We start from the raw sequence: 13,273 nt of genomic DNA on the forward strand, positions 1-13,273 counted from the left end.
ACATTTCTGACATGCCCTATCATATCATCCTCATGATCGATCATCAATAATCAATAAGTCAATCGTTCAATAACCAATCTACCCAGGACAGTGTAACTGCAAGCGACATACAAAAAACTCCTAAAGTCTATGCGTGTGTTTGTGCGTGTTTGTGTCACCTGATGTAGCCCGGGCACCGATGTGGCTCAGTACACTCACCAGTGTGTACTTCTCCTGGGAAGGAAACGCGTATCATACTGAACAGTGAGCACGGCGTCGGCAGGACAGCAGCAGGTTCACACACAGAGAACATTTCCTGCTCTTCTTCTCCCTTCATCTTACTAACAGTTCAGGTTGAAGTTAAGCTCAAGTTAGGGCAGCTATATTAACTTATATAAGCAAGTATTCTGCATGTTTATCTTGCTTTATGTTATTAAAAAGACAAATTTCTATAACTTATTAGCTTCTTATCTCTCTAATAATCTCTCTCTCTCTCTCTCTCTCTCTCTCTCTCTCTCTCTCTCTCTCTCTCTCTCTCTCTCTCTCTTTCTCTCTCTTCTTCTCACCATGGTGTTGCTGACCTCACTCCCTGCCTCTGTAGTATGAAATAAATCATTTGAAGGGTTAGTAAAGGCTACACCTATTCATCGTTTCAGTTATTCAATCAACATATACTCTTTGTCTATGTCTGGCCTTGCTTATTCTCTTCATGTGTACATAATACTGACACAAGAGATATAAGTGGATAAGATATTGGATCTTCTGAACAGGACAGGGACAGAGCTTCAGCACCTGTCCCAATGCTGAGTCCCAGGTTTCTGGACAGGAGGACTTCATCCTCCACCTTCTCTATCCTCCCAGTGAGGGTGAAGCGGAAGCGTTTCAGGTGGAGGACCAGAACGCTGCAGGAGACGAGGCAAGAGCAGGTGGAGCGACAGGAGTTAATACAAAGAGACTCACAATCTGTTCAGAACCGGTCTGAGCCAGACGCTTCCCGGTCTGAGCGAACACATTAAGGCTGGGGGTTGGAAACCCAACGGCCCAGTATGCTATACCGCCTTCCTGTTACAACAAACACTGGAAATAAAAGCTACTGTAGATCATTATCTCTCTAGCTTGTAGAATCACTCACTTAGGTCGGGTCAGGAAGCAGGTCTGCATGCCAGATGTATTTCCTCCGCACTGGCAGGCGTACTTCAGAGAGCTCTCCTACAAATACAACAACAACACAACACATGCCTGGGTTTGACCCTCACACAGAGCAACCATCCGCCCGCAGCAGCACCGAGGGGGGGGATGAGCGACAGCATGGTGGGTCCATGACCTAGGGTGGGGTCACTGACCGTGAGGTATCTGTCCAGGGCCTGGCTCACCGAGCCTCCAGGCTCCAGGTCCAGGGACAGGTTGGTGAAGACCTCCATGGACGAGGACTGGCCCTCACATCTAACACAGGAGAACATACGGGAGACACTGATGAAGACTGCTGGCCCAGAGCAGGATACACTGCTGCTGGGGCCGACATCCTCCCTACATCAAGGCCTCCATATCGTTAACCACTAAGGTGAGGACCAAGACCTACAGGGAGGACCAAGACCTACAGGGAGGACAAGACCTACAGGGAGGACAAGACCTACAGGGAGGACCAAGACCTACAGGGAGGACAAGACCTACAGGGAGGACCAAGACCTACAGGGAGGACAAGACCTACAGGGAGGACCAAGACCTACAGGGAGGACCAAGACCTACAGGGAGGACAAGACCTACAGGGAGGACCAAGACCTACAGGGAGGACAAGACCTACAGGGAGGACCAAGACCTACAGGGAGGACAAGACCTACAGGGAGGACCAGGACCTACAGGGAGGACCTACAGGGAGGAGCTACAGGGAGGACAAGAGCTACAGGGAGGACCAAGACCTACAGGGAGGACCAAGACCTACAGGGAGGACAAGACCTACAGGGAGGACCTACAGGGAGGACCAAGACCTACAGGGAGGACCAAGACCTACAGGGAGGACAAGACCTACAGGGAGGACCAAGACCTACAGGGAGGGCATAGCCTACAGGGAGGACCAAGACCTACAGGGAGGGCATAGCCTACAGGGAGGACAAGACCTACAGGGAGGACCAAGACCTACAGGGAAGACAAGACCTACAGGGAGGACCTACAGGGAGGACCTACAGGGAGGACCAAGACCTACAGGGAGGACAAGACCTACAGGGAGGACCAAGACCTACAGGGAGGGCATAGCCTACAGGGAGGACCAAGACCTACAGGGAGGACAAGACCTACAGGGAGGACAAGACCTACAGGGAGGACAAGACCTACAGGGAGGAAGTGTTTAATGTCTACTCTCCTCTGGATCAGCCGCCCAGAGTGACTGCAGCATCCCACAGCGGTCAATATCCTTCTAAGGAAAACCATTGACGGCTTAATGTCATTCAAGTAGTTTGTAGTTCCTCTGTGTTCACATCTATTTCTCAAACGTATCTGTGATTCTCTGAATTTTTCTATTGCTATTTTAAACTTGTAGAAGTATGGTCGTTTAGAAAATAATCAAGAGAGGCAGTGTGTGCGTCTGCCAGGGGGTTGAGGTGGAGTTGAGTTACCCCTTGCAGGTCCTGGTTCTCAACATGTTGAAGAGCAGGTGAGACTCCACGGGGCAGGAGTAGGTCCTTCCCAGCATGTCCAGAGCGGCTGGCTTTAGCAGGAGGGACAGACCCCTCAACTGGTCCAGCACAGCGGTCAGGAACTCATGGGCGTCCTACACAAACACACACATACATACATATGCATACATAAAACAGGCGAATACAGTCATACACACACAAACACAAGCATACACACAAGCATACACGACGCCAGCATGCAAACACACATACAAACACACACACACACACGCGCACGCACACACACATACACGCATGTTGAACACAACCGCACACAAAGTAAAGAAGTTGTTTGGTATATATGGAGAGGGGGGGGGGGAACTCACTTTTTGTCCACCGTCCTTGAACTCTGGGGCCTGCAGCGAAACCCTCTTCTTAAACGAACTCAGCACTGCCATCTTGTGGCCGTTGTTGCCGGAGCAACGTGATGTCCCGATGGCCGCAAACTCCCTGGGGGGAGGAAAGTACTTCTATGTAGGAGCTAGCTGTCAATCAGTGGGTCTGTGTGTGTTTGTGTGTGTGTGTGTGTGTGTGTGTGTGTGTGTGTGTGTGTGTGTGTGTGTGTGTGTGTGTGTGTGTGTGTGTGTGTGTGTGTGTGTGTGTGTGTGTGTGTGTGTGTGTGTGTGTGTGTGTGTGTGTGTGTGTGTGTGTGTGTGTGTGTGTGTGTGTGTGTGTGTGTGTGTGTGTGCAGGGCCGCCGGACTTGGGGTGTAAGGTGGACAGGCTTGGGGGGGCAAGGCAGAGGGGGGCCCATGGGATTTTTTTTGGATTCTTTTACCACCCCTTACAGAGCATATAGTCATCATAAATCGTTTAAAAAAAACAAGACATTGTGGAAAAAATAAATAAATAAACATAATAGATAAAAAATAAATAAAACAAAAACAAGACAAAACAAAACAAACTAACAATCAAAACAGTGATCAGTTAGACGTTGTGTGCGAGTTTGAACAGGTGAGTTTTGAGTTGTGACTTGAAGGTTGTAATGGTGTCTGACTGTTTTATGTGTGGGGGGAGGGAGTATATGACAACACTGACAGCATGATGCTATCTAGTGGAAAGGACATGCAACAGCATGGATAATTCTTCGCTACAAAATCATGGACCTATAGGGGGCTTATTTGTTTATCAACACGGCGAATGCGCGCACAGAATGATGGCAAAATGAAAATTTGCTTGACCGGTTGCCATAGTTATCTCCGTGTGGTAAATTTGCAGTTGCGGTGTTAATAACCAATCTTGTCAGTTTACTGTTACATTAAACTGTATTCAGACAACGTGGTTATATGCTATAGACCCTAGAGGGGGTGGCTTTGAATCTACTGAAAGTTAAGTTAGTGGCAAAATAGACCTTAAGTTATTATTTTGCCACTGTAGTTTACATAAAAATCTCTAGAAGTCAATAGTTAAGTGGATATTGTTTCTTTCCATTAAATAGTATTATATTGAGCAGGCCCTGCAACTGAAAATGTAGGCTATGAATTAGAAGGGATTTAGGATTTGCCAGGGTCCAGCAGGTCACCCTAAAATGGACTAGAATGCAGGAAATCGCATCGCATCGTGTGTGTGTGTGTGTGTGTGTCTGTGTGTGTGTGTGTGTGTGTGTGTGCGTGTGTGCGCGTGTGTGTGTGTGCGTGTGTGTGTGTGTGTGTGTGTGTTTGCCGGTGGGTTTGCCAGTGTGTGTACCTGAGCAGCTGTGCAGAGGGGGCTAAACTCCAAGCCCACTGCGTCTGCTCCATCTCCTGACTGAAGACCCTCAGGGTCAGGAGACTCTGCAGGGTGGAGTTTAAATAGCAGCTCTGTGCCAGGTTGGGGAGCCTGAGAACACACACACACAACAACAGGTAGCAAGGCTTCACCTCACTACAGCACTAGCCACCAGGAGCCAGGAAGGAAGTACTTTGTCTGTCGATGCATTGGTATTCATATCAAGGTATTATTATTATTTATTTATTTTGAATAAGAACACATCTGAACGTTCATGAGATGAAGATACATCTATCGCCGATCATTATCAGTCTGGGATATTGATTGCTGCACAATTATCATGATTATGGTTTGTATTTTATAGGTTAACTCTAACATGCATTCAAATGGATAATATATCGATATAGAGCCACAACAACCATCTAGTGGATATCAGCGGTAGTGCAGTTGTACCTGCTGCCGGTCTGTTTACTGAATGACCTCCCTGGTGTGGATGCTACTGGTGTGTCTACTGAGGGTTGGTGTGTATGAGCCCGTCATCCAGCACTCACCCCAGGAAGCCCAGCTGCTGCTCTGTGAGGCGAGGGGGGGCGGTCTGCCTGGTGAGGAGGCCCCCAGACTGGGATAACGGCCCCCGGACGAGGGCCCCGTCTACGGAGGGTCCGGCCTGCACCCCGTCACACTGACTGTCCAACCAAGGGGTCCGGGCCTCCCTATGGGTTCAAACATAGATTCATATAGTTACTGTTTAGTCACTTTATTAGGGGCGCTTTAATCCAATGCAGTTTACGGTTTAGGGCAGCTTGCCCAAGGATGCTTAAAGGTTTCATTTTGGAGAACGGTATCCATGTGGAGATCTACGATGATACCAGAGGCCACCGGAGGTCCCCAGAGGTCACCAGAGGTCACCAGGTGTCACCTGGGGTCCTCTCCTCCTGCACCTACCTCAGGGCAGCAGCTCTATCCTCCTGGAGCTGCCCTGCCTCGGTGGGGGGGGCCGGCCTGGAGCCCTGGCCCGTGGCTGGGCCGACCTGGGCCACCTCGGAGGGGGTGGCCGGCCTGGAGCCCTGGCCCGTGGCTGGGCCGACCTGGGCCATCTCGGAGGGGGTGGCCTTCTTCCCTCCGGCCAGCTTCTGCTCCTGTTTTCGCTGTTGCCAGTAATACGGTACGTAACAGTCATAGTGAGGAAAAGAGATTTCAGTTACACATAGAGACATAGAGAATACATTATCTAATGTATGAATTTGAGTTTAAACTAAATAAACTGAAGTAAATAATTTGATATGGGCTACAGCTACACAGGCAACAACAAACTACTTTAACTTAATAAATAAATCCTACTTTGGGGACACTTTAATCCAAAGGAGGACGACTACAGACTACGATCCTCCAGTAAGACCTCTCAGTTCAGTTAGACCAACCTTGGGGAGGCCAAAACGCCGCAGCCACCCCCAGCGGGGCCTGGGCCTCTGGGGGTGGAGCCTGCTCTCGGGGGGCGGAGCTGGGTCTGAGTGGGTGGAGGGGTCGGAGCCCGGAGGGTCCCGGTGGTCCTCACTGCTGATGCTCAGCGTGTCGACGCTGCAGAGAGTCACAGAGAGGCCCTGGCCCTCTGTGGGCCGTGTCGGGTCGACCTGCTCTGCTGCAGGACTCGCCTGGTATCTCTGTTGAGAGGAGGAACACCACAGAACAATGATCACACAGTACAGTAATATATATATTATAGAAGTACAGAAGTATTTGTACATGCAGATTGGATTCTCTTCAAAGGAGAGCAACAAGATCAAACTGGAATTCCAACAGCCGTTGAAACTCATGTACTGGTTTCATCGGGTGGGTCTCACGTACCTGAGGTGCGATGCAGGGCCAGCAACACAGGCTTGCTAAGAAATTCATTCTCGCACGATAATAATTTAGCAATGCTGAATTATTATCATCCAATCTCTCTGCTCGTCCAACTTGAACTGCCTCAAGTGGAACATGAGGCTGGTTGCTAGGGCTGCCTTGGAATGGGCCTTCTTATGACATCATAGAGCCACTGAAGCACCGATATATCGGGGCATTCTATCATGTGTGTGTGACTCTGTTTTACTTTAGCTTTATTCAATAAGCTTTGTTAATCCTTTTTAAATACATACAGAGATTCTAACCTGTGTGGGAATCGGACCCCTGACCCTGGCAGTGTCCATCGCTCCTGATGGAGTCCTGAGAGAAACCTCATCATGTGTTCTGATATACTGGGATGTGATTCATAATCATACGTGGGGTTCATGTGAATGGACCAGAAACTAATTGTACTGCGGTGATGTGATTGGAGGATATTATCAATATATTAATTAATGAGTCATCTTTTGAGTTAAACCTCTCATAAATCCAGATGTTATTGCACTCAAACAATTGAGATAGCATCAATGAGATTAAAGATGGACTTTGGTTTTCCCTCCTGTCAGCTGCCACTTGTAGGTCCATCCTGAACTGCTTCAGGACCTTATGTGTATGCTGACAGTAGATATACCACAGAACTATTAATAGGCATTACACATTTCCCTCATATTAACATCAGCAGTAGCATTCGTACAAAGATGTGCTTTTTTTAACCTGCCAGAGCAATCATGCTAACAGATGTCTGTTAGCATTATCATGCAATAATGCTAACAGACATTGAATCTCATGTAGTTCTCTGGCAGAACACGCTAGCCTCACTCTGTGAACAGGTCAACTTATTCTTAATTATTTTCTGGTAATAATTGTTCACTTCTGAATTATGGCCCTATTAATTATTATTATGGCCCAAAAAAAAAGTCAAGCTATTTCTTGGTAGGCCTACATATATTAATTTGTACGTCACATTGTGTTCACATGAGGGACTTTAGGCAAACTATGCTCAGTGAAGAATAGTGTGGCGTCGTAGAACGTTCCATAGCCCAAACTGTTTAATCTTTGGAGGCATCGTGACCTATGGCAGCGTTGTTTCCCAATGACATCCAAATCACTGTGTGCCCTGATCATGTGTCTACACAGTATAACACCATAATCATAATACACCTCCTGTTATGTTAGCATTAGTAATGTGTGTGGCTGAAAGGGAAATCCAATTATTCTTTATTTGTAATCTCGTCAAACATGGAAATGGTTTTGAATACATTTGACAATATTATCCCAACTTCACCCAGACTTTGTCATCCACAGGGAACTGGCAAAATACAAATGCATCCAACTTTGTCTATTGAGGTAAAAACTCTGTTACAATAATCACATAAAAACATGATTTCTCTGCAGTAGTACGTATGCAGGTTATCTTTATTTTTTTTTGGTGGTTGGACCATCTATCGATCCAAGGCTTTTTTTGCCCAGGTCTACTACTTTGTGGATGACTGCATTTTGGCTGGCGTACTCCAGTACTATTGAAATGTTCACAGCACATCTTTCACCAAACCACTGGATCTAGCTACACAACTCTTTACAGACCCTTCAAGAAACAGGGGTCAGTTGACATCATTAAGATGAATGACATGACGTTTATAAGGCGGTCCTTGTTGCCATCTGGAATGTATCCTAAAACATCACTATTGGATAATTTGTCATACAAAAGCCTAACCAGCGGATCAGTCAATGTCAAAGCCACGGCAATGTCGAAGTTTCATGAGTGAAATGTGTTGGAGGCCGATCTGTACTAACAGTTGATTGGGCTGAGGCTGTTTTCCGGGTCTCCGATTGGTTCCTCGCGCTGCTCTTCGGTCCACCTCCTGTTTATTGGTCAAGATCACAGACCCAGGTCAGTTCAACTTACCGATAGCTTTCCAATATTCGGTATACCGTAACACATGCATCTCTATGTAGACTAAACATGACGTAAAAAGTTGAAACTTTAAGATTAAACAGAAAATTCTGACTAGAATGCCCAACGCCCTGTATATTGTGTGCAAGTAATTACAATGGTGATGCAATAAACCGATTAACAGACCTGGAAACGCCCAGTTTCAGCAGGTCTGTGCTACCTACTATAGCGAACAGATTGTCCACTCATGAACTCTGACCCCACTTCCAATTCCCCTGTCTGAGGTATGCTACCTCGTCTCAGGATTTGAATGAGGCTCCATTTTGTGGAAGTTCAAGGTTGAAAGGAAACACTGAATTTTGCCAATAGGAGGCCAGTGTTTCATTACTCATCACAGCTGAACGCAGACACCCACAAAAGCCTACATTCACCCATTCCAACAGGCCAGGCAGACATGAGCAAAGCATTTGGCATTGAATCTGACAGTGAGCACCCAGGCTCTTTGTTCCCTGGCTTTTGTCTGAACAAATACATCTGCTGTAGGATCACATTAGCAACACAATGATGTGAGATTAGAAAGCTGTTGACTGGCTCATTCCTGTTCTGCATGCATTTGAGTGTGTGGTTAGGTGTGTGTTAAGGTTATTGGAGTTGACATACCATCAGTGAGCTGCAAAATGCGACATTCCCTCCATGAACCTCAATGAGTAAAACGCACACAAAACACATAACACTGCACGAAGAAGTGAGCTCAGAACAAACATTTTGATTTATTTCCCCTGGAATGAACCACTGGGGTCAACACTTAAAAATAAGTCACCTTTTCATACAACACAACACAAACAACATTTAAACACAAAAGACGCTTTTGTTTTGATTAAGTAAAACCCACTGTTCAGAGTAAATTGTTAAATACTTTCCTTTTCCTTTTTTTGTTACTTGCATGTCGGATACTACGATGGATGTGGGTGTATTTGCTTATAGTTTGTAATATCATACATTTAGTTAAATTAAATCTCTATCTACATATGTTACACTTGAAGAATAGTAGCTACTATCAGTGTAATATAAACTTGTAGGAAGGAATTTAAGTTTGTATCCGAGTTTTCTCCAGTAGCGTAAATGTTGATCCTGAATCAGTTGTCAATATCAGAGTTCTTTTAAATTTAACTTTATAGACAAGTTTTGTTTTTGCTTAGCAGACTCTGGACGAGTCTGTCAAGGTTTGATACCCAAATTGGATTCTGGAGATTCTTCTTCCTCCTACCTGGACCAATGTCTGAACGACATTGTATACCATAATCTTTCGCCATCCCGTCACCAATGTCCGCTTGTTCCTTACGCTATCTCTTCGTCCGCCTCCTCGTCAAAGTTCTCCTCCTCCTCGGCCGTAGCGTCCTGGTACTGCTGGTACTCGGACACCAGGTCGTTCATGTTGCTCTCCGCCTCCGTGAACTCCATCTCGTCCATGCCCTCGCCCGTGAACCAGTGGAGGAAGGCCTTGCGGCGGAACATGGCGGAGAACTGCTCCGAGATGCGCTTGAAGATCTCCTGGATGGCCGTGCTGTTGCCGATGAAGGTGGCCGACATCTTGAGGCCGCGGGGCGCCACGTCGCACACCGCCACCTTCACGTTGTTGGGGATCCACTCCACGAAGTAGCTGCTGTTCTTGTTCTGCACGTTGAGCATCTGCTCGTCCACCTCCTTCATGGACATATGGCCGCGGAACACGGTGGCCACCGTGAGGTAGCGGCCGTGGCGCGGGTCGCACGCCGCCATCATGTTCTTCGAGTCGAACATCTGCTGCGTGAGCTCCGGCACGGAGAGGGCGCGGTACTGCTGGCTGCCACGGGCCGTCAGCGGGGCGAAGCCGGGCATGAAGAAGTGCAGGCGGGGGAAGGGCACCATGTTGACGGCCAGCTTGCGGAGGTCGGCGTTGAGCTGCCCGGGGAAGCGCAGGGAGGTGGTGATGCCGCTCATGGTGGCCGACACCAGGTGGTTGAGGTCGCCGTAGGTGGGCGTGGTCAGCTTGAGCGTGCGGAAGCAGATGTCGTAGAGCGCCTCGTTGTCGATGCAGTACGTCGCGTCTGTGTTCTCCACTAGCTGGTGCACGGAGAGGGTGGCGTTGTAGGGCTCCACCACCGTGTCAGACACCTGGATGAGGGGTCAGGCCATTGTCATCACAGTCACAAATCCATTAGCTATCATCTCTCTATTGTAAATATATCCATATTTTAAACGGCGTGTTATGATTCATCCAACATAAAAAAATCCAGAAGGATCAATGAATGAATCAAACTAGGGTAAAAAATGAACACCTACAACCAGCCTTTGGCTGATTGATTTGACATTCTGCAGGTCAACTTCGGGGTTAGCCATACCTTGGGGGAGGGCATGACACTGAAAGTGCTCATGATCCGGTCGGGGTACTCCTCTCTGATCTTGCTGATGAGCAGGGTGCCCATGCCTGAGCCTGTTCCTCCACCTAGAGAGTGGGTGAGCTGGAAACCCTATACACAAACACGCACAAAACCTTCAACAAGCTGCGGTTGACTTGAACACACAAAATAAAGGTGACAAAGAGGCATTTCAGATTTCCAATAGTGAAACGGAGGGCTGACATCCTATTTTAGACCTGCTTTAAGGCCCATATCAGTGTTGATCCGTTATTATTGATACCAAAATATATCAAAGTGTACCTGTAGACAGTCACAGTTTTCACACTCCTTCCTCACGACGTCCAGCACCGATTCCACTAGCTCCGCCCCCTCTGTGTAGTGGCCTTTCGCCCAGTTGTTCCCAGCACCTGTCTGTCCTGTGGTCAACCCATCACAACAAAGTTAGACATCTTTTAAAAAAGGCACTTCCCTTATTATACGTCCCCCACATAAACATCCCCATGTGCAGCTGCAGACACACGTCTCCCCTATTCTTGATAAAGTACCAAACAGCTTAATTTAACAAATCTTAAACATTTGTTTAAAGGCCAAGTTTTGTTTACTATAATTTGTTGAGCAACGTAGTGTACTTCAGTCCATTTTATTGGAGTGCAACGTGTAGAGCACTGTAGTGCAGTAAGTTGCAACACATGGAGTAGGAGGGAGACAGAGGGAGAGGTCTGTGTCCTCTGGTGAAGCCAGTTTGTTGAACAGAGCCAGGGCTGTTGGAACAGGAATGCTGCTCCACTGTTTATACAGTACTAAGAGCAGATTTCCATCAGTGACCCGCTTTTCAAATCGAGGTTATAGTTATGCCATGAACACTCAATTTAAGGGAGGGGTTAGTTTATATTGAAGATTGCATGTTATTCAATCCGAGCCTTTACCCCATACACAAGGACGGTGGGTCTAACTTAATTATAAGAGTCTCCATTAACATGACAGCCAACCCCTCATGTTAAGGAGTCTACCTGAAGTTAATCCCATTTAACTTTATGACTCTTGGCAATAAATTAATCATGATGTAACCGAGGGCATGGGACATGTCAACATTGGTTTATACTGTCCAGCTTGCAAATTTAAGCAGATATCGGCCCTTATAAAAAAAAAAATAAAGGGTACAGGGGACATACCACCAGGTGTGAAATGTGATTAGCCTTACAAGCCGTTTCTAGTGATGACATATGGGGCAGATTTTCGATAAGGCTTGTAAGGCTATTCACACTCACACCTGGTGGTATAATATGTCCCCTTTAATAAGGTTTTGTGTTTACCAAAGATGAAGTTGTCGGGTCTGAATAGCTGTCCGAAGGTCCCTGAGCGCACACTGTCCATGGTCCCTGGCTCCAGGTCCACCAGCACGGCACGGGGGACATATTTATTTGCTGCAAAAAAAATAACAACGTGAACATGATTCAATGCATCCATTTCTGTATTTAAAAAAAAAAAATCACAACCCCTGAGGGCAGCCCAGGTTATTTATTCGGTTTATTATGAATGAGATGCATCTAAAAACCAACCTGATTTACGTAACCCAAAAAAAATAATCCTACGCATAAAACACATCTGCACCACATTAAGAACAAGCAACACAGGTTTAGAGTATTTAATTATTAGGATTAGATACACACTTCTGGAAACTGAGTACTTCATGCAGTTCAATGTTCAGCCTGTGGGGGAAGAAATTACGCACTTTTTTAAACGAAACAAAATGGCCATGGGAAGATTTGATCCCCCTCCGCATTACTGTTGCGGGGCCATGTTTGTGGAGGAGCAGCGGTATTATGGCCTGCGGGTTTCTCCTCACTTTGAACTGACACATCTCCACCGGGAGAGAAGCTGTTGTCATCTATCCATGTCAAAGGCGGAAGGCTCTCCACGCTTGCGCGTCACAGTGACTCAACGCATAGCGCACTCGGCTATCCACAGAGTGCGCGAGGTCGTATGTTTGAATGAGCGCCTCCACTCGAGTCGCCTTGAAGCGCATGCGTGGAGAGAGCCAAATGACGTAAGTTTGAATGAACCGATAGTTTTACTCACAGGACGCCAGGTTGTAGTAGACGTTCGCCCGCTCCAACTGCAGCACCGAGTCGCCGACATAGTTCCCGGTAGGGTCGATGCCATGCTCGTCACTGATCACCTCCCAGAACTACACGAGTCATTGAAGAAGAAGAAGCTGATGACGACGTTCAAATAAAACATATTGTGTTCCGCCTGAACATTGAATGACCCACTCGTTCCTTAGTTAACAGGGTTAGTGAGACTAGTCGGATAAGTAGTGTGACGTTTAATTCTAAACCATTTTCTGTCTAACACTTTCTAATACAAACGATGGCATCCGCTTAAAAATTCTAGGCCTACTCGTGAAAAGCAAGAAACCACTAAATGAATTATTAAAAGTGAAAAAAGATCAAGAGAGCGCAACTTGGGTGACTCAGTTCATTAGATTCAGAACCAATGATTGAATCCAATTAAAATAAGGAAAAAATATTATTAACTCATCGATTAGATCGAAAAATGTATCAAATAATAAACGTTGACATGCATGTGCCTACCTTCGTCCCGATCTGATTTCCACACTGTCCCGCTTGTAAATGAACTATTTCCCTCATGTTTCTGCTCGTGCGTAGGCCTGCTGTGCTCTTCAAAGGTTTTACTGCTGTCGGCTGGTGCGTCTCTGCTCTAATGACAGCCTCTAGCTCAACC

General features: G+C 46.7%; 1 protein-coding gene across 1 annotated transcript; it reads right to left on the reverse strand.

Annotated features, from left to right (window-relative positions):
• Window positions 1-7,443: 7,443 nt before the first annotated feature.
• On the reverse strand, window positions 7,444-13,262 carry tubb6 (tubulin, beta 6 class V). The gene is made up of 6 exons (XM_056583795.1): window positions 13,123-13,262; window positions 12,608-12,716; window positions 11,842-11,952; window positions 10,829-10,944; window positions 10,511-10,639; window positions 7,444-10,283 (listed from the first exon to the last, which is right to left on the reverse strand). Exons 1-6 carry the CDS (start codon window positions 13,177-13,179, stop codon window positions 9,468-9,470), a joined length of 1,338 nt encoding a protein of 445 aa, XP_056439770.1. The 5' UTR covers window positions 13,180-13,262; the 3' UTR covers window positions 7,444-9,467.
• Window positions 13,263-13,273: the final 11 nt, after the last annotated feature.

The sequence above is a fragment of the Gadus chalcogrammus genome, chromosome 23, assembly GCF_026213295.1.
Source record: "Gadus chalcogrammus isolate NIFS_2021 chromosome 23, NIFS_Gcha_1.0, whole genome shotgun sequence".
NCBI classification, from domain to species: domain Eukaryota; kingdom Metazoa; phylum Chordata; class Actinopteri; order Gadiformes; family Gadidae; genus Gadus; species Gadus chalcogrammus.